The sequence below is a fragment of the Phalacrocorax aristotelis genome, chromosome 4, assembly GCF_949628215.1.
Source record: "Phalacrocorax aristotelis chromosome 4, bGulAri2.1, whole genome shotgun sequence".
NCBI classification, from domain to species: domain Eukaryota; kingdom Metazoa; phylum Chordata; class Aves; order Suliformes; family Phalacrocoracidae; genus Phalacrocorax; species Phalacrocorax aristotelis.
In genome coordinates this window covers 75081737-75103193 of record NC_134279.1, presented here as the reverse complement: position 1 = coordinate 75103193, position 21457 = coordinate 75081737, and the positions used below count along the sequence as shown (strand labels likewise).

General features: G+C 48.0%; 1 protein-coding gene across 1 annotated transcript; it reads right to left on the bottom strand.

Annotated features, from left to right (window-relative positions):
* Window positions 1–311: 311 nt before the first annotated feature.
* On the bottom strand, window positions 312–15496 carry LOC142056722 (uncharacterized). Its single transcript, XM_075092057.1, has 9 exons — window positions 15370–15496; window positions 11032–11523; window positions 9584–9719; window positions 7224–7312; window positions 5372–5435; window positions 4268–4356; window positions 3348–3460; window positions 2734–2890; window positions 312–603 (listed from the first exon to the last, which is right to left on the bottom strand). Exons 1-9 carry the CDS (start codon window positions 15422–15424, stop codon window positions 452–454), a joined length of 1347 nt encoding a protein of 448 aa, XP_074948158.1. The 5' UTR covers window positions 15425–15496; the 3' UTR covers window positions 312–451.
* Between the last annotated feature and the right edge of the window lie 5961 nt (window positions 15497–21457).

Here is a 21457-nt window from a genome sequence, read left to right as displayed (position 1 = left end):
CAAGCAAGGCTAAGTCAAGGAATGGTAAAGTTTTCAGAATGGCAAAAAAAGTAATTGCATATTCTTAAAAGGAAGCATATTTGTGTTATGTCCTGCTCAGGTGGAAGTCATCATTGTATCCCAGGTCCCTCAATAACTGGAGCAGTCAATCCTCACTGAGTTTGTTCAGCTGACTGTTGAAATGGAGGGAGAGACATTTTTCCTGAGGAAAGGAGAAAAGTACTTGTGAATGAAGCCAGGAACTGAAGCGGGAGACTTTTCCCATCAGTCCGTTTCCGGCAGCTAGGTTGGTTAGCACAAGTAGCCACAACTCAAAAACTGAGTTTTATTTCTCTGCACTTACTTTAGCTATACAGAAATAGGTTGCTTACGGTTAAACATTTTCCCTGTGCACACTCCTCTGTATTGCCCCATGGAAAGAAGAGGGTGCTTGCTGAGAGTATGTCCTACACTACCAGCCGGCATAGACGGGCTCTGTGTGCTCGGTGCCCCCGTAGGTCGTGTGTCGTCTGGAGCCTCGGGGTAGCAGTAGAGACTTCAATGATTTCTTGCTATATTCTTGCTGCCTTTTCAGAATTATCACAAAGATGGTAAGGATTGCACCTGGAAAGCAAGGAATGGTAGTTATTTTCAGGCAGGAAAGTGAAGTGTCAGGTGGCGTTTGCTCTAGGGCTTCCCAACTCAGGAGTTCTCTTCTGGTAAATTAAGGTTTGGTTTTTTTTTCCTCCTATATATTCTGCACTAAAAAGGTTTGACTAGCTATAGTGATAAATACTCAACTTTGACATTTCTGCTTTATTCTGGAAGTTGTGGAGAATAACGGCAGGTTTTAATGAAAGAATTCAGTAACTTGCTTTCCTACTCCCATTTACTCTTGCTCTGCGGACCTGTTATTTTCCACGTGGCAACTTATCCATTGCTCATCCCACCGAAGGATCTTACTGAGAAATGAGTTTGTTCTGTGTGGCGCTTACACTGAAGCACAAGAAGTAACTGACCTAGATTAACTTTGAGTCTAGACGGAGATCAGGACTGTCAGGAAAAATTACTTTTAGGTCGGGCATAGACATGGAAATAATTGGCAAATACCAAGTACTGTGACATTCTGTTTGTTTGTTTCTGGCAGAAGCATAATCAGGGAAAACTGATCTTAACAGAAGAGCACAAATCTGTCACTGTGATGCAAGATGGCCAGACAAATACATCCAAATTTAGGTTGCGTGAGCAGCCAGTCTCATGGTAAACAATTGATCTGTTAGACCAGCCGTGAAATACCTGCGGGTTCCTGTGGGGGATGTTTCCTTTACCCCTCTTCTGAGCAAGCTCTTAGGCAGGACTTCACTGAGGAATGCCGTTCTGTGACCCTCAGACTTGTTTATCAGAAATGCTGGTTAATGGGCCGTTGTCCCTATGTGAACAGGCTTTTCATACACTTCATTTATCTACTTTTTCTAATTAATACTTGCTTCAGATGGCATCTGTTTTGGCAGCTTTTTGGACTACAGCCTGGCACAAGGGGATATGGGGCAGTGGAGGAGCTTTCACAAAGCTCCAAGCCATGGCTTGTGAGAACAACCCTCATCTGCTCCCACCAGGACACTTCAGCCCTCTGGAGAAGAGCAGTCAAGCAGGACTGCTAGAGCTATAGCTCCTCCAGAGCCTGCTGTCCCTTTTCTCCTCCTATACATCAGAGTCCTCTCCTCGGGTGCCAAGAGAGGAGTTTGATGAGAACTAGCCCTGCTTTGTGGTTGGAGAATGAGCTTTTGCTCTTGTTCATTGCAGGGACTAGCACATCTATTTTATCTGCCAACTGCCTTTTAACAACACTGAGCTAGACTGGAGAGTAGGTCTTCAGGAGGCACGTAACTATTGCTCCTAAAACACAGAAACCTATGGTACGAGGCTATAATTCCTTAATCTCTGATGATTTAGCCACCTCTGATTTAGAGATTAGTGGCATAAGTGGCACTTAGGCTGGGGTTTCTGTTCATCTGCCCGAGCACAGGAGATGAGTCCTTCCTCACAGCTTGCTCTTCTGCCCTTTTGTAATCCATAGCAGTAGCGGTTGCTCATTTGCATAACAACTTACCTCTGATCAAAGTTTGGGGGAGGTTTAATCAAAAGCTACAGAACCCTTATTTTTCCCTTTGCTAAAACTCCAAATCCATATTCATTGTTTTGGAATCAGTATTCATGGTGTAGCTTCCAGGTGGAAAAGCTCATCCACCCATTGGCTTGCCCTAATGAGTTAGGTACAGCAGGTGCCATGTGGAATGAGGGATGCGCCACATACTCAGTAGGTGCTGGTTGTCTTTTATTCTGTTGGTTGCAAGGTGCACTACAGCACCAGTACAAGCAACACTGCACCCGTCCTGCTGGATGCTGCGGCAAGAGTTACAGGGGAGGAATGCTTTTAGGAAACTGGACGTCTCGTGCCAAAAGGAAATTGTCCTTTTCCCTACTTTTGGGTAGCAAAGAAATTCCTGTTTCCCAAGGACAAGCAAACTCAACATTATGCTAGCCTTCCTTCAGAGCAAACACAGCATTATCCCTACTTACAAATTGGGAAAGGATTATTGTTTACATTGAAAACAGGCCAAAAGACCGTCATTAGAAATCGAGGTTTCCGGAAATCTAAGATACACCATCCAGAGACCACTGACATGACATGAAGGTACCCAGCTGCAGAGGGGTGTCTAGTTTTTCCAGAGGACAAAGAAGACCGACACATACCTGCTGAGAAGACGGCCAGGAAAATGACCATCAGGGGAGTCAGCTGGCAGGAGTCCCCTGCCTTGTAAAGAAAGACCTCCATGCAGTACGCCGGCTCAGCGCTGCCCGCAGGGCAGAAGGCATCGGGAGGGCACTTGACCGGGTTCACATCTGGGCTCTGCCCAAGAGAAGAAGTAACTCAGCACCAGCAAACAGGGAAGACTGCAGAAGGTAACTAGTGTGAAGGGAAGTGACACTTCAGCATTGAAAAGACAAGAAAAATAACCAAGAAATGAACCTGCCATCATTAAATTCAGCCCGTCTGCCTCGTGGTGTTACTCAGAGTATGGTGAAGAGCAGAAGGTGTCATTATATGGCATGTCCATACATCAAACCCCCTCATTAATGGATATACCATCCTCTGACTTTCCCCTGATGGCCCAGTGAGATGAAACAGCTCCAAGGGTGGCACAAAGCCAGACTCCTGGTGTCATAATTTTAACAAGCTCCCTCCATCAGGTTCTGTCTATTTTTAAGAAAAGGAAGTGGGCTCAGATAAAAATGCTGTTAACTGAAGTGTATTTAGCTTGCCACAGGACAGCTACAGGCTCTCACACCAGCTGATGGAGACTCACAGGGCAGTAGTGATTTTCTGGGCACAGGTCACAGCTCTCCTTGCCCTGCTGTAATTGGTATTCTCCTGTCCTGCAGAGCTTGCACTTGTTGTCACTGGGACCTTTGAACATACCTAAAATAGCAAATAAGCACAAAATTAAGATCTGGGACTAGACGCCAGGGCCTTTGCAATTGCATATGGATGATTCAGCTTTCAAAACCACAAGGAGAAAGATCATTAAATACTTCACATGCATTAACAAAAGCTGAGCCTGGCCTTTGGTCTTTGCTTGGTGGCAAAGAGGCAGGAAGGAGAACAGGGACAGGGGAGCTAAAGGCTATCCGGGGTTAGATCTTGGCACACAGAGTAAGTGTGAGTAGGCGTACAGTGGGAGATTGGTTTAGCAGTGAGCTCTAGCTTTAAAGCAGAGGAAAGGTTGGAGCTGGAGGTCAGCAGTGTTTCATCCTCTCTAATTCTGGATTCAAAAAATCTTTTCCAGCTGCTTGAAACTTGCTGGGCAAAGTTTAAAGCATGGCTCAGTTTCCTAAGCTTTATGGGCATGATGGGTTCTAGAAGTCTTTGGTCTCAAAGCAGTAAATGCTTTTCTGCATGTTTAAAACACATCTTGACTACAAGAAATCCCTGGTGCCGTCTCTGGAGAGGAGGCTCGCTATCGGTGGTTGTGGGGGCAGCTGGAGTTGCTCTGCCCTCCTACTGGCTCACCCGCTCCGGTTTGCTGTTAAGACAGCAATGCAAGGAGCAGAGTCATTTCCTCAGTTCCCCTTCGCCACTGCTGCTTCCCAGCCTCAGGCAACCCCCCGTCCCCAGTGTCCGCTGGGGCAAGGGAGACCAGTCTCAGGAAGAAATCATTCCTTGATGCTGAAGCTGTGTGCTCCCAGCTCGGCTCTCGCAGCCCCCACCCTCCGCTGCAGAAGTTACCTGGCAGGCAAGGCATGCACTCCTCCGACGCCTCCTGAAGAGCCTCTTGCCCACCAGGGCAAGGCAGACACGCCGTGCAGCTGGTGGTGCTGGGGGGGCGGAGAGGAGACAGACAACGCTGTAGGACAAACGCTTCCAAGACCAGACCAGACCACCAAGGCCAGCTCTCTCATGTATGCACAGGCTGAAGTCTCCAGGGTCTACCAGGAACTAAGCTTTTGCTATTTTGTGGGCATTCACAGTGTCCCTCTTCAGCGTGGTTTCTCCCATGTCTAATTAGGGCTGGGCACGTGATGGCATTTCTATCCTCTCTTTGATTTCTTACTGACATGAAACTTGTAGGAACTTGCTATCCCAGAAGTCACTATTCCTTAGGAAACTGGGCTGGAACTGGTCAAGGGCTACCAAAGGGAGTTGGGAGAGAGACTGGCGATACAGCCACGTAAGCCCTGGATCTGGTTGAACCAAATTTCAGCAGAGGTCTGCTGCGTAACATGGACAAGCAAGGTCAGAAGGAAGGTAAGTATTCAGATGCCAATTTGCCTGCTTTGAATATACGCTCTGCTACCTCCGTGCAGGCATCCCGACATGGCAGGGTGTGGACCCCATTGCAAGGTACCCCACCAGCACTAATCCCAGGCCCCCTCTCCCACCCCAAAGGTGACAGCACAGCCAGGGTAGTTTAGCTGCTGCCTTCTACACATCTCAGCTCAGGATTAAAAAAAAAAACCAAACAAACCAAAACAGCTCCTCTTAAACCTATAAAACCCAGAGTAACACTCGGCTTGATCCCTGTGCCAGCATCTGTTTATCAGTGGCGTGCAGTGCCCATGCAACGCAGCGACATTGGCAAGAGTGGATGGTAGAGGTGGGCTGCAAGCTGATGCTCTACCACCTCATCCCAGAGCACCTCCACACCCAGCCAGGGTCCTCCCCTCCGTCATACCATCCATCTCTCACCAGGGCTCAGCACCAACGTCCCTACAGCTGAAGCGGCAGGTGACTTGCCTTTGGCAACTACATTGGGCCTTCTAGCTCTGTGGCGAAAAGAAAACCACCCCTCCCTGTCTGCCTGACAGCCAGCATCACAAGTGGACTTCTTACTTGCAGAATGATCCAGGCAGGCAAGGCAGACAAAATGCTGCATTTTGCTTGGAGCTAAAATAGCCTGAAAGAGAGAAGAATAAGGATTCAGGATCTTTCCTCCACCGTCGCTGCCCCACATCATTGTATATTTGCTCATCTCCATTTCACAAGCAATGAAATGAACTCCCCACAACATATTTCAGGTGGCATTTCATGGGCTAATTCAGGACATTTGGTTTTCTATTTGTCAAAAGCCCTGAAAGAGCAATAGTTTCCTGACGACCTCTGCCGTGCTGAGGGAAGCGGGGCAGGGAGGCTCCGGCAGATTTCCCTGGTGTCAGTCACATCCAAAACCCCAACAAGGAGACAGAGAGAACTGTCAACCTTCCCAGCTTGACAGGTTGGAGTGGAATGAAGCTGAAATAGGTGATCCCAGTGCCAACTCCCAGGTTATGCAGCTGAAGCAGGTCTCCAGCCAGGGGAAACCCCTCCAGTCACCCCAACTCCTCCAGCAGTTCCCCCACCCAGGAAGGCTGGGGTGCATCTCCTCCCCGCAAAGGGAAAGCCGCAAGACTCGCCAATGAGGACGGCTCTGCGCAGTGCAGCAATCTGCTGTTTGTTCTCCTTCCCTGCACCACGAGGACCGTGAAAGGAAGGACACGCACAGGCCCTTCCCCAAAGCACAGCAAGGACTGAAACGCCCTGAAAGCCCACGCCATGGGCAGGGGGGCAGGCAGCACCCGGCTTGTGGGTCCCGCCATGCCAACGAGGACCTCCAAAGGCAGGAGAACAACGCTGGGGAGTTCAGGTGGTTTCGAGAAGGTGCCTGATGATGCACAACACTGGTCACTACCATGGCTCCACACAGGACAGAATTAAGGTGCCTGGGTCATGGAGGAGCTGGCGGTGGTGTGGGTAAGGTCTGCCTTACCGGCCGGTAAGACCAAACCGGCCCAGACTCGCAACACGCAGCATGTGCTGTGGCAAAGCAGGATGAAAACAATACAACCTCCCTCTCCCTGCGAGGAAAAAGGAACTTCTTAAATTTATAATCGCATGATTTAGGGGCCACCCCCACTGACTCCTCTGTGGTCTAACACAGTGTTCAAATTTGCTGAGTAAAGGCAGTGACATACCACAGCGCTGTCCCTAGTTAGACTTTTTTCCTCCCAAACTTAGCAAGCGATAGCCAAGATTTAGGTACCAGCCAAACCGTTTGGTGGGTGGATTTCAAAAGAACAGTTGTGCATGTATGAGGAGCACTTAATTTGTGTACAGAATAGCTGCTGCATTGCATGTGTTAATTAGGTTTTTGCATAAGTAAATGCTAGTCTGTTTTGAACATGTTGTTATACTGTCTGCGAACACATTGTACCAGGCTCACATTGCATTAGCCAGGTGCAGAGTAGCTTGCTGAAAACCCAGTTTTTAATGTCTGGGGAATAGGGAGAATATTAAACTTAAGATTCAGACTGCAGAAGATTGCCTAACTGCAAACAGAGATGCTTTAGACTCACTTTTGCCATTAAAAATAGGGGAATACTTTATTTTCCTGACATCCTCCTCCCCCTTGTGCTATAACTGAATTTCATAAACCTTCTTTCCTGACTTTCTGGAAAAGGCTGTCATTGCAGTGTTAGTATTAGCTTGCTGCAAACAGAAGCGTGATTCTGAGATCTGTTCTTTTAATTTTAATAAAAATGTCAATAAGAGAATGGGAGAGATCTGCTATTCTATTTTTAGCCTGAACAAAATAACCTGTTTACCCTTCGGTGCTTTTAAGTTACCTGGTAATTGCATCTGGCCATGGGAAAAAGCATCACATAGCCTGATGAAAATGCATTTGGGTTGAATACAAATCAAAGCCTACCTTTCTCACATGCTCTGCAGGCTGCAGCCCCAGACTCATTAGCGTAATGGCCGGGCAGGCAGGGAAGGCAGGCGGTGCTCCTTGTGAAGCTAGGAGAGACGGGAGCAGAGGTGAGTGCTATTTTAGGTCACCCGAGCCTCTATCCACTTTAAGAGGAGAAAGCAGAGCACAACTCTTTGTTTCACTAACAAGACTAGAAATAGTGTAATTATAATGAAGGAGTTCAGGCAGAAAAACAGCCATTTGGACTCACCTGAATGTTAAAGGTCCACTGAAAAAGAAAGTTTTCTGTATTATTAACATTAGAGATGCCCTGTGCCTGTGGGCTATATGGAAAGGGTTTCAGATTCGAATTCTAGGTCTTGAAAAATATGTTGTAGCCAGGCTTAAAAACCTTGGTTTAAAGTCAGGCTCTTAAATCCACATTTGGAAATTGAATTGAATTGGGAAGGTGCTGGTGTTCAGCATCCATCAGCAATTTTAAAAGGAGCGGCTCCGTTGTTGAAAGTCAGGTCACTTAAGAGTCAAAAAAAGAAGCTAAACCGCAGGCACTGATGTGTGAGAGTCCTGACCTTAAACAACAGGGATTGTGGGAAAGGGGATGTAATGTGTTAGAGCTCTGGGAGGAGGGGGAGGAAAAGAGGGAAAGGCAGAGAAAGAGGAAAGCTATTGCATTCATCGCCAACAGAGCCAAATCCTCAACTACAAGCATGTGGGTATAAGAATTTGTTAACACACTCAGGGATGCTTTGGAGGAAAACAAGGACACTCTCTTTAATTCCTTCAGAAACTCCAGGGCTGAGCAAGATTTGTGGAAAAATAATTAAAATCAATTGGAAACATAGCAAATGCTATGCAAGGCCTGCGCCAGCCAGAGCCGCTCAAAGCTCAGGGGAGCCTGGATTCCCCAAATACCACAAAAATGTTAAACAATCCCATCGGAGCCCTGAGGCCCGGGCAGCTGACATGGAGATGGCCATGCACACGCTGCACCCGCCGGACCCCCCCCCCTCCAGTTCCCCATGTCTCCCCTTCTTCTGGTCCCACCCCTCCAGCATGCATAAACCCAGCTCCTGTCTGCTGACCCTTTCTGGTCCCCGGCTCTGCATTGCCCTCTCCGACATCCCAGCAGGAGCATTTGTGCAGTGCCCTGGGGACTGTTTTTTAAAGCACTTGGGGGGGAAATAAGGTAAGTCAGGTCCTTGCAGCTCAAACAGCATGGATGGAGCACGGAGGAGCAAGCTGGGGGCTTCAAACTCAGGGGCTGCTGCAAACAAACTGCATGGTCAGGTCGCCCTTCCCCGCAGCCAGGGTTTGTTTCCTCTCCCCAGGGCTGACCTGAACGGAGCCACTCTGCAGGGGATGTGGTCCAGGGAAGCTCTTGCCACCCCTCCTGTCCTTGCAGCTGCCCAAGGGACAAAACCCACCAGCTGCTTGCAGAAGACAGATACACCAAGAGAAAAACCAGTGGGAAGTGGTGGGAGCGGCACTTGCGCGTGTCCCCACAGCTGGAGGACACTTGCACAGTTGTCCCTGAGATGAGGCAGCCTGGCGAAATTGCAAGGCTGGGCTTCTGGCTGGGATGGCTTGTTAGCTTTTCCACACTGTATCAGCTAAGGATGTTGCTTTAGTTGCCAGAGACTTAAATGTAATGAGATCCCTTAGAGGTGACAAAACAGAGACTGAGAAAGTAATCGGGCAAAGGACAGAGATGAAGTCAGTTGGCCAGAGGTATCCCAGGGGAAAGCCAAAGAGATGAACCTACACTTCACTCCCAAGTGTCCCCCCATCACAAAAAGATGTATTCTCTCCTAGTACATACAAAAGACCATGGAAAAAGAAAAGGGCAGCCTGTAGAGAGCTGGAGCTGGCTGCTGGGAAGCCCTCAGCACAAGGTCACCCACACCAGGGTTTCCTGGTGAGGAGAGTTTAGCAGTGCTGAAGAGGTGCACCCTTTCACACCTCCACCTGCCCCACGGGGAGCTCATTTGAAGCACAGCCCAAAGGCAGTCTGGGACTTTCTCCAAGGCTTGGACTGTTTGCAGGCTAGTTTAACAGCCACGTAGCTGTTTTGGCTTTGCTGTGAATGAGCTCCCTGACCCAGTTTGCCACAGAGCCCTGCAAGAAGGTGGGGAGCACACGGCCTCTCACTGCTGCCGCTGAGTGTTTTGCACCATGGGTGGATGCTGGGACAGCAACCTCTGATCTCTTTCTCTGGGGGATGCAAAACCCTGTGCTTCCCACTGAGATACCACCCTTGCAGCACTTTTCCCGTAACCCAAAGGAAGAGATTTTGCCAGCTGGGAAGTGTTCTGGGGGAGAGCATCCACCACCCCATGCCCAGGGGCTCAGTCACTCACTTGGCGTAGTGCCCCGGCGGGCAAGGCAAGCACGACAGTTGCCCACTTGCAGGCTGGTAGTGGCCCAGCGGGCAGGAGGTGCAGGCACTGGGGTCCGTGCACGAGGCCCCCGCACAGCACCAGCAGCTCAAGGTGCCTAAAATCGGAACAAAAAGGTCAGGATGAGGACTGGGAGACTGGACTTAAACTGCTTTGCTTGTCAGGACATGTCACTGCAATGAATGGAGGAGTGTTGCGATGCAACCCCTCCAACAAGACAGTCCTGGAGGTAGGAAACTGTCATATTAGTGCTAATGATGTTGCTGTGCATTGTTAGCAAGCTGAAGAACAGCCACAGGGTGATCTAAGGTCTCAAGTCTATCAACATGGATTTCTGGTAATCAAGGTGACTGCTTTTTTTCCTCTTTTAATCTGAGAGGCCAGGAGGGTTTTCCTGGTTTCCCCACCAACACACAAACTCCCCAAAAAACATACTCCTTTGGCTTTCTGATAATTTAGGCTTGTGGAAAGCAGATGCCCAGAGCAGAGAATCTGCCTTGAGCAGCAACAGCTTTTCTTTGAGCACAGGTACCATGGCATTCCCACCAGACACAAGCTCTAGCCCTCTCTGCTCCACAGAACAAATCCAAGCTATGCAGAGTTATTGTGTGGGACTTGCTGTAGCTGCACACATCAGACCTGCCATCGCACAGCTTGCAGGAGCCAGCCCTTGGTGCTGCAGCAACCAAGCTCGGGCAAGAGAAGATCCCGTGGATGAACATCCTGCACACAAGGGTGGTGGGAATCACCTCCTGTCCTCTGCAGATTTACCCTAAAACATCAGAGCTGCTCAATCCTCTCTAAAAGTGCCCTGCAGTGGAGGAAGTAAGCAAAAAGTACATGGCTTGTATTTTAGGGATTTTTTGGGGGGGTGAGGTGGTGGTGTGTAAAAAAACAAAACAAAAAAACCCAAAAACCAAAACCAAACAACCACATTACAACATAAATAACTTCTGAAAAACATAATACTATGCAATCCTGACCACAACAGAGGTTGGCTGGGCGGTTTCTTAAGCCCAAGTGAAAAGGCTGTTTCTTAGCAGAGATTGTCTTTCAAACATTCAAGAGGGAGAGCTGGAAGCTGTCCTTATATTTTGGCACTGCTACCTCAAAACAACATCCTCCTGCCAATAAATCAGGTTGCACAGTGTTACACTTTGCAGCCACAACCCTACTGCTTCTTCATCCGACTGAGGAAGCTTCGGGAAGACCAATGCACAGCACACTACCAGCAAAGGCCAAATTTTTAACTTCAGAAAGGTGCGATAAATTAACTCCCACTCCTGCTGCCTGTCCAAACCTCCAACATGAGAACGTGTGCTGTTCGCACCTCCCTTGAAAAGTCACTTTTCCACCTAACCTAGTCACTTCCACCTAACACAAGAGCCAGGGCGAGCGTGGGCTCTTACCTTTGTTGGGAAATGTCCCTGGGGAGCAGTGGGCACAGGCGGTTGCGTTCACTCTGCTGCAGTTTGAAGTCTTGGTGGTGGTGAGGAATGGAGCTGCTGATGGGACCCCAGGAGACGTGGTCACGCCTGGAGCGGACACTGGGCTGCTGGTAGATGCGACCATCAGTCCTGTAGATGCTTGAGACATGGCCATGCTGCCAGAGGTGAGGACGGTCACATCTGTGGTGGCAGGCAGAGTCTGAGCAGACGACGCTGCTGTGGATGTGGCAAGGTTTGCAGTAATTGATGCCACTTCAGTCGAGAGCACTGCAGAGGCCTCAGTAGTGGTTGCACTGGGAGGTGCTGGTGTTGATGCAATAGGGACCTGGGTGGTGGTTGCACTGGGAGGCAATGGTGTTGATGCAATAGGGACCTGGGTGGTGGTTGCACTGGGAGGCAATGGTGTTGATGCAATAGGGACCTGGGTGGTGGTTGTCTGGCCTAAAGCAATACCTAAGAAAAAAAACATAATTAGTGGCAGATTTATTGTTCTCCCTTTAATGGAGGCTTCCCATTAGGTCTTTGCCAGCTGCTTAACGTGTGTACCCTTGCTTGATGTCCAGAAACTCCCTTCTGCTATGGTCCACTACAGAGCAATACAGAAGCAAGGAGATGCATTGGCAGCACCTGAGCATCCCTGGCACACAAGAGACTTACCGAGGAAATAAATTAGAGGATACATGAGGCCACAACTCAGTAGATGCCACTGTCCAGGAGGTCTGACTCTCCTAGATAAAAGGGTGTGAGAATTGCCCGAAACACTTGATCTTGTTCACGGCAGCTTGAGACAGTTTACCCTGAGATCCCACAACAATCTGATTTAAGATGCTTGTCAAGTAGCCGGCTCTTTTATCTCATCTCTGTTAAAGGGATCCGCAAAGAAAAGTCATAGGTTTGGGATTTTTTTTTTTTAAAGCTGTTCTGGGGATACATCCAGTAACCAAAAAGGAACCCGTAGGCCAAGACTTGCTTTGATTCTGAAATCCCTTCGTCAGAGTGGGGACAGCTGTAATCTTCAGAGAAAAGGGTATTCCTGCAGTTCAAGTTGCTTTGCTGTGACACGTAGTGGACTAAAACGCTATCTGCTGGTGAAAGCCATCTCTCGGGAGATGTCTTCCAGTCTCTGAATGGAGGAGACACCCATAAAAGTAAACATGAAAAGCAGCAAGTTGCTTTTAATTTAGCAGTATGGTTCTAAGCAGACGAAGCAAAGCAAAAAAAAAACTAGGCAGCTCCTGCCACAGCAAATGTCACATCAGCTTGGGTCACAAACTCAGGGCAGGGATTTACTCTAAAATAACTGCAGCTTCTAAACACATCCAACTTCATACAGCGTCAGTATGCGACTGTGGCTGATAACATGGTGTTTGCCCTCTCACGACCAGCACACATCTGCTAAGCCACCACGGCAAGAGGGCCTGCTGAGATCGAGTGGCCACTGGCAGGGAAAATGAAAGGACTATTTTAAGAAATTGCTTTATGGGTTTCAAGAAGCCCAAAGAGTACAGCCGACACCTGACAGCGAGATGTGGACAAGGAATGACACGAGCAGGGTGAGAAGCTGGAGACTCAGAGGGGCCATGCCTTTGAGTGATGACAGCACAAGCACCAGGTGGTTGCAGACCCACGGGTCCCCACAGGCTTTTTCCCAAGCCACCTTCTCCCCCAGCCTTTGATTTCTCTCTCAGTTTGGGCTACACCACACGAGGCTGGGCACCACACGTACCAGTGCTTAGCACTGCCCTAGCATGAACAGAACAACAACAACTTGCAGACCAAGTTGACTAATAACTCTAGTCAAATTTTCACAGCAAGATCGGGACACTGAATAAAAGAGCCCTTACAAAGTTGTGATCATGTGGAGAGAGCTCACAGGGAATGCTCCCTCCTGTTGCATACTGCCTGCTTTGTACTCCGCTGAGTGCAGAAACCCCACCTTTCTGTAACTATTGAGTAAGGCAGCAGGCGAGCACCCGGCCCTCTGGGACACTGCCCACATTTTCTTGCTGTAGCCCCCAAAAGAGAAATGTTGAATTTAACGGTGATTGTTTTGTGGAATATTTGTTTACCCCAAGCCCAAATTCAAGTGACATGGAATCATAGAGTCATTAAGGTTGGAAAAGACCTCTAAGATCATCAAGTCCACCCAAACCATGTCCTGAAATGGGGGGACTGGACACACCAGCGTTGGTCCTAGGCAGGGAGAGCAGCTCTGCAGTACCCACAGAGAACACTGCTACTTTGGCCATGCCTCAACCCTCTCATCTGACTCACCTGCCTTAAGGGCTGAGGTCAGTCTGCTTCTCTTTCCTTGCATCTGGCAATGAGCTGAGTTAGAGCTGAGTTTTATTGAACTGACCTCAAAGTAAACGAGCAGTAAGTCAAGGGCACCGTCAAGTTCTCCTGGGAAAAGCTCTCAGGAGGACCACTGGGATCAAAGTCTGACCTCCCACAGAGCAGCCTGTCCCCAGCGTTTGCTCAGCTCTGCCAGCCAGAGACGCTGCAGGGGATTTAAATACCTTGGTCTGCACGCAGCTGGATGAATTTCATTGGGTTGGTTTGTTTGTTTTGTTTTTAAAAAACAGGGTTTTTTTTTTAGTTGAAGCTTTTTTTTTGTTGAAGCTTTTGTTTTTTAGTTTGTAAGCTGTCATTTGTTGGTTCATTCTGGTGTTAAATGGTGGTACTATTAAGATGGATTTTTTTAAAATGGAAAATATCTTTTCATAAGGTTACTAAAATAGTCATTAAAGAGTTGCTTGGAAAACCTGGGTAGCCATCAATAGCCTTTGGTAGCCAGTACTTCATAAATTCATTTAAACAACTTCTGGAGAAAAAAAGCAGGCAGGCTGGAAAAAAATGGTTTTGAGCATCTAGTAAAAGTGGGTGCTGTTTTGTTTTACCAGTTATAGTATCACAGGTGTGAGAAAACAATAAACAACCTTAGCTTCATCAGACCATTTTCTCTCCTGCATTTACACTCCCTACACCAGGGAGCAGTGATTTTGCTTTCTAGAGACTTTTTTTAGGGGCACTGTGAATGAACAACAGTATCTCCAGGAACACTTCAAGGGCAGCTCACTTTTTGTGATGCCTTGGCGCAATGTTTCACTCCAAGAGCCTTGAGGATGTGAGGGAAGGTTACTGAACTCTTAACTACAGGGCTAATCCTTCCTGACTTACAAGGCAGGCAGCCCTTTTGACTTGTGAGGCACGTGGACACTGGCCAGAACTCACAAAATGTAGAAATAGGGTGGACGCTCTCGTATTTTTCCTTCCCCTCCATCTTGCACAGTGGTACAGCCTGCCATCCTGAAAAACTAATCCTTCAAGCCAAGCAAAACACAACCAAGTCAACAGTTACAGATCTAGGTGAAGATAATCATCATCTCTGGTGAATTCAACGGGTGAATAACCGGCTCCTGAAATGGAGAGTTTCTCCAAATTGTTTAATTTCAGGAAAGTGCCAGGCTACAGCTCGTACCTTGTTACGTGCTCAGGCTGCCCTGGATGCGTGCAGCTAAGGTGAGGCTCAGCAGGTCGTTGCTCTGAGCAGTTTTACCCCTTGCCAAGGAACTCTGTAAAATGCAAATTGTTCCAACAGGGTGGATGGGTTCATACTCCAAAAAGAGAGGCAGCTGCAGGGCCCCTGGCAGCCTCTGACCCCCAGATGCAGGTGGAGCACAGTGAGAAGGGAGCAGGGCAGCACCTCACCCCAAGGAGCTTCCAGTTGCACATGGCCAGACTTGCCCTGGAAGGTACATGGTCTGAAGTGCAACAAGTTTTGCAGATCCCACACAGCAAAAATATTAACTATAAGAATGCAGATTTTTTGGGCTTTTGATAGGTAAGCAGTACAAAAGATTAAGAATAAGGAGAGGAGCAGATAGAGGCATGATTACAAAAATATTCAGGCATTTTTATATATGCTCTCTTACAATGAGCCAGTTACCAAAATACCCCAAGAAAGTCAACATACTGGGGCATCCTGTTCCTTGGGGTGTAAGATAAAGCCACAAAGAGGCCACTACAAATCCTCAATACACGCAGTAATAGGGTTCTTTTCCTCTTTTTTTTTTGTTTCTTGTAAAAGTAAGTTTTTATATTTACCATATTCAGCCTGCTTCCAACAGTGCCTATCTTTCAACACTTACTTCCTTTCCTGCCTTCCCCCCAACGCCTTGCCCAGCCCTTCTGCAGCACCCCAAGATGCTGAAGCCCAGCGCTTTCACAAGCCCGTTACGGCTCTACCCACCTCTGTGCTAAGCCAGCGAAGAGAAACACCACTTCAGGAGGACTTACCTGTTAAACACGCCGTGGTTAAGCTCCAAAGCAGAGGAGATGGCCAGGCAGTCATTTTTCCCCGAGAAGTAACACAGCTTGTCAAAAGGCAAGATCAGCAGCTGATCTCCTACACCCAGTTGTTTATCCTCCTCTGGTTTTGTGCCCAATATTGTCACCTGACTCTGATCATGCGGCTCAGTCAAGTCAACCTCCCCCCAACAAAGCGGGGTTTTATATTCAGAGACTGCAACAGGTCTTAAGACATTACTGGCTGTCTCAAAGCATAGTGCAAACTAAATACTGAACAGACGAGCAAATCTAAGCCTCTTCTCACAGCGCGCAGAAATACACGCAAGAGAAGCGTCCTAGAGGAAGCGATGGGCTAGTAGAGAGGAACGGGCAGAGCCACGCAGGGGCCCTGTGCCTGGCTGCTGGCCAGCCCCCCGTGACCTCGTCAAGTAAAAGGATTTCATTTTTTCAGACACCTGGGATTTCCTGCAAGAAAAAAAAAACCCAAGAAATAAAATAACCCCAGAAGAGTCCGCAGTTCAAAGCAGCTCCCATTTAACCAAGACCAAGCATGCTTTAACCGAAATTCACCCTCTTGTGAGCATAGAGCTTTTTTAACTCCCCCCTTGTTGCCCCCAAGGGGTCAAATTTTGGTGAATCAAGTTATTGTGATCAGAGCTAACTCACCCATCCTGTTGATGGTGATTTTGACGTGATGACATTAAATTTAGCAAGGCCACATCCACTTTTCCACGTGTTATCCAGCAGCTATCCTGCTTGCTGTTCCTGCCCTGAGGCCAGGTCCTCCTGCCTGTGCCCATGCTGCCCAAGGACACAGGTGAACCCCTGGCTTCCTTACCTTGCAGGCCTGCTTTGAAAGATCCCCCCCATTTTTCTCTGCCCCCATTGGTTAGCAGTCAGCATTGCTGAGCCTCCACTGTGAGAGGGTTTCCTTTTGGATACAGCTGAATGCCACATCTCACATACATCACCTCTTCCCCCAAATTCAGGGAACAGCTGGCTACTCATGTAGGATTGTGGATGCTCTGTATGCAGAGCCGGCCCCAGCTACACATTCAGCAAGCAGATCAGACACCACCCACGTCTTTTGTGCTTTAAGATCCTCTGTAGGGCTTGACATGGTGAGCCAACAGTTTGCATGCTCCAACCCAAACCCTCAAGCTTTCCTCAGTGGCCCAGGTAGGGTCAGCCTGGCATCACACGTAGCGCCCAGACAGCACCACACTGCACATGTGGTTGCTCCTCCACATTGTGCAGTTGCTCCCCCTCATTGCATGGTCACCGAGGTTGCACAAAGGAAGGTTTCTCATGCAATCCCTGTCTGTGCAACCCAGCTGTAGTTCCTGCATGAGCTGCACGGAGAGGCACAGCCCCTTCTACAGGAGATGCAAGCACCCACCAGTCCCTGCCCAAGGACCTTCTCTGGTACCCACCGCTCTGCCAGGGATACTCTCTTGTCCTCCTGTTGCCTCCAGCAACACTCTGTTGGTGCTAACAAGCCTGATGGTACCTGCAGGGAGACCGGGCAGCCTCCTCAGCTCTGGTATCACCAGTGTGGGTGGGTATAGGTCAGTCAGTGGCCAGCTGGCTTCCCACTGTCAAATAGAACCTCACCTTAACCTGGATTGCTTACTGCTAGCAAACAAAATATCAAAATAAAGGGCACAGCCCCTGGCCCAGCACTCAGCCCCTCGCAGAGACACTGCCCACTTGGATTCCCAAGCCACCCAGGCATTACAAACCTGAGGACCATGAATCCATTGGCTGCAAGTCACCTGGGTGTTAGATATAGGTCTAACACCTGAGTATTAGGTAGACTGGTCCTAGCATGGCTGGGAAGCTGCCTGGTGGAAAGGACCTGGGGGTGCTGGTTGACAGCCACCTGAACACAAGCCAGCAGTGTGCCCAGGTGGCCAAGGCGGCCAATGGCATCCTGGCTTGTATCAGGAATAGTGTGGCCAGCAGGAGCAGGGCAGGGATGGTGCCCCTGTACTCGGCACTGGTGAGGCCGCACCTCGAGTACTGTGTTCAGTTTTGCGCCCCTCACTACAAGGACATTGAGGTGCTGGAGCGTGTCCAGAGAAGGGCAACGAAGCTGGTGAAGGGTCTGGAAACCAAGTTTTATAAGGAGCAGCTGAGGGATCTGGGGTGGTTTAGCCTGCAGAAGAGGAGGCTGAGGGGAGACCTTATCACTCTCTACAACTACCTGAAAGGAGGCTGTAGCGAGGTGGGTGTTGGTCTCTTGTCCCAACTCACTAGTAATAGGAAAAGAGGAAACGGCCTCAAGCTGTGTCAGGGGAGGTTTAGATTGTTGTTACTGAAAGAGTGGCCAGGCATTGGAACAGGCTGCCCAGAGAGGTGGTGGAGTTGCCATCCCTGGAGGTGTTCAAAAAAAACATATAGACATGGCACTTCAGGACATGGTTTAAGAGACATGGTAGTGTTGGGTTGGGGGTTGGACTTGATGATCCTAGAGGTCTTTTCCAACCTTGCTGATTCTATGATACCCAAGTGACCTGTCTGTTTTCAGGAAGAGAACAAGAAACACTGAGCAGGTAGTCTCTCAAACACCAGCCCCCTTCACAATGTCGAGCATAAACTGCCACCGTGCCAGCTGTTGTTAACTGGGATGCAGCAGTAGGTGCTGTGGGGGTGAAAATCTCCAGGTGAGATCCCACCTACACTGAGGATGGTGAAAAGGAGAGGATGCATGAGCTGAGAGCAGATGGACAATCAACCTGAAAATGGTAACAGCCACTGGGTGGACCTCTGAGGTCAAAAAGTCCCTGTTACCTGCCAGCAGATGAGAGCAGGAATATCACTTTATTCTGGTATCCTTAAGCTCTTCCCGTAATTATCCACCACTCCACTGTCACTGCTGGCGTCCTAGGCTTACAGACACTTGTTCCAGCTCCAAATGACTGTCATGCTCCAAGCTAAGCAAGCTACCACAGAACTATCTTTTTTCCCCAAAATGCTGGGGGAAATGATGGTCCTTGGCGTACTGCACCCAGCGATTTGACAAGACTACAGTCCTTTGGCAGCATGTTCCTCACTGGCACCCTACTGCTGAGCTAGCACCTGGGGGGCTGGGCTGCAGCTAGGCTACACCTATTGCCCAGGGAAGGGCAAGATAAGAGCAAACTAGCTTCTGACTGGTGCTTGTCTTGGAGAACAACTTTTCTTCAAGCAGTGCAGCTTGCACGTCATACTGCAACATGGCTGCATATAGAGGTGGCACCCACCAGCAGCGACCACTTCCTTCTTCACAGATGAAAAAGTACTGAAGCGTTCTTGACACCCATGGGCTGGGTTGGGAAGCAATGAGAACCCCCCTTCAGATGCAAGGTTCTTCCAAGTCCCTGGTGTATAAATTGACTCTTAAAACACCACAGGAGCTCAGAGCTTAGGAACACAGGTCAACCACCAGTCAACAGCCTGCAAGTCAGCAACGTAAATTCAGTTTATTCTCTGAAGGCTCTTCAGTAGCTTTCCTGCAAAACCATCATAAGTGTATGTGGTGATGGGCCTCCCAATCAGGAGGACCTTTGCTACAGAACTATGACCACATTCCTCAACACTTCTAGGTGGATCCTGAGCTCAATGAGCAGGAGGGAGGCCACAAGGAGTTAACATCACTTCAGGTAATGACAGAAGTTCTGCCATAGTGTGCTGCTCATGAACCACACAAACCAGCTTTGTGCCCAAAAGGAGGGCCAAGGCACTTCTACACAGGTAAGAAAGAAAAAAGCCAGCCAAAGCCATCAGCGCTCCTAAAGGAACGCACACATTTCTGTGCTCTGAAGAGACATTAAAACCTGTACCCGACCAAATGGCCACATGATGGCACCACAGCTTCGGGGAGCAGGGACACATCACTGCTTCCCAGTCAAGGCTAAAACCTTAAGCAAAAAAAGTAGCGTTGCCCTTCTCAAACTGCACCAGCAGAAACCTCCATCATCAGTGCTGTGGAGATGGAATAATAAAACCCACAAAAGGGAGCTGAAAGAATTTAAGTAATAAAGAGTTATTACAGTCACTTTGAAACAAGTAACTCAAAATTCTTTTTAAAAATGCCTTTCTTCTGGGCTTGTATTTAGAACGAAAAATAATAATTAAAAAAAACAGAGGTAGCCAAAGAAAGGTGTGGCACTGCAGCAGAGATCTGACGGGTTATCCAACCAAAAGCATGATAGAATGTGAACTGAGTCCAGAGATTTTCTCCCAAGCAGTACTGAGGATTTAATTCTTAAGTCCCCAGTTAAAAAAGATGATCTAAAACCGTGAAGAACCCTAAAATGAACCAGTATGTCTTGAGTGTAATCAGTGATAAGGATGCAGGTCAAATCTATTTAGTGCTCCAGGCAACAAACCCGAACGATACGAATTGCTCAGCTGCCTTAGAGCAGCATACACAGAAGAAAAGCATGATTTAACAAAATAAAGGAAGAAGGGAGTAAGTGTGGTTATCTGAAACACAACCCTAGGATCACAGCTGAGACACTAGGAGCATCGCCAAGTCAGGAATGTCACTCATGAGCAACTGGAGCCTAACATTGCCTGTATTCTTGTAGGTCCTGTGGGGATTTAAACCCCTGAACATCCAAACTGAAGAGGTCAGGTTTTTGAGCAGCAACTCCCAAGGCATGCCTACAACCTGCTTCCTCCAGGAAAAAACAGCATGTATAAGAGGATAGGGCCTTCCTACAGTGCTCCAGCTCTACTGGATTCAAACCATGATCCAGAACAAAGAACTCTGTAGAAGGGGAGATGCATTTGTCAATACATAGCTCAAAAAATCTCAAAGTAAGGTGCCTTGCATTTTCCTTCAAGTCACTGCTCATAATACATGTTCATTCTGTGGGCAGCTTTCAGCCACCAAAAGAAGGAAAAAAAAAAAAGGCATGAGAACTGCTCTGGCAATGCTTCTTACATCGACAGCTCAGGTATGATGGATCACCTAGCATGTCTATGACTCCAACTATTATCTCTCCTGGCCTCAAACTTTAGGAATGCTGAAAGGGAGCTGGTTGTCTGAAAGAAAGTAAACCAAAGTACTTCACAGGCACTGTTACCATAGAGGACACAAAAAACCCAAAATCTGTTTATAACTCAGTGGGACAGCTTTTAATGGACATCACCAAGCTCTTCACAGAAAAGACTGAAGTGTTTTCCTGAAGAGCTATGTTCGACCCAAAAGAGGAGAAAGACATTTAAAATCCAGTGCAGGTAGTGTTGCTTCTGTGTCAGTGCCTGTAGGAGCTGGGGGCAGGAAGGAGGAAACAAGGGTGATCTTCCATTTAGGTACAACTTTGGTACTGCCTAGCCAACAGCTCTGCATCAATGCAGAGTACACCACAATTTTAGCACAAGCAAGATCAGTCATGAGAGCTTGTGTCTCCAACTCTCCTACATGAAGAAACAGACAATAATAATATCTATTCAAAGACAAGAGGAAAATGAAGGGAGACTATGGCCTCTAATGACATGAAATGATGGATCAGACACTAGAACTTACATGCTAGTGAAGGTTTGAATCAGCCAGAGGAATGGATTGTTTTCTGTTCATGAAATTTTTATCAGGAAAGAGTAAGTATGTTTTAATACCAAATACTACTCAGGAGCCATGTTTTGAGAGCCAGATGAAGGAATCTCCCCAGGTTCCTCAGGAGGTCTGGTACTATGCAAGTGTTTTAAACACAGCAGATTCTGAAAACAACATTACCTCATCTGCTTTAAAACAAACAATCACTTTTTTTTTTTTTGCTTCTTGCCTTATTTTTCCTTTCCTGCTCCCAGGAGAACCTGTACGTGCACACCTGCATGCTCTGGGGCAGGAAAAAGAGTGATGTCTGAGATGTTTTAGATTCTGTCTAAAGGTATTAGGAACACAGTACAGCATGTAACACTAGTTTGTCCAGGTCTTAAAGAAGTCAGTATTTGGTCAATCATCAGTCACAAGAGTTGGTATTAGAGCAGCATCCTACACATTAAAAAGCCTACGTACTTGTACCAGCTAAGCCTGTCCAAAATGTCGTGACACAGATATTGCTAAAAATAGGTGGGTCTGATTCTG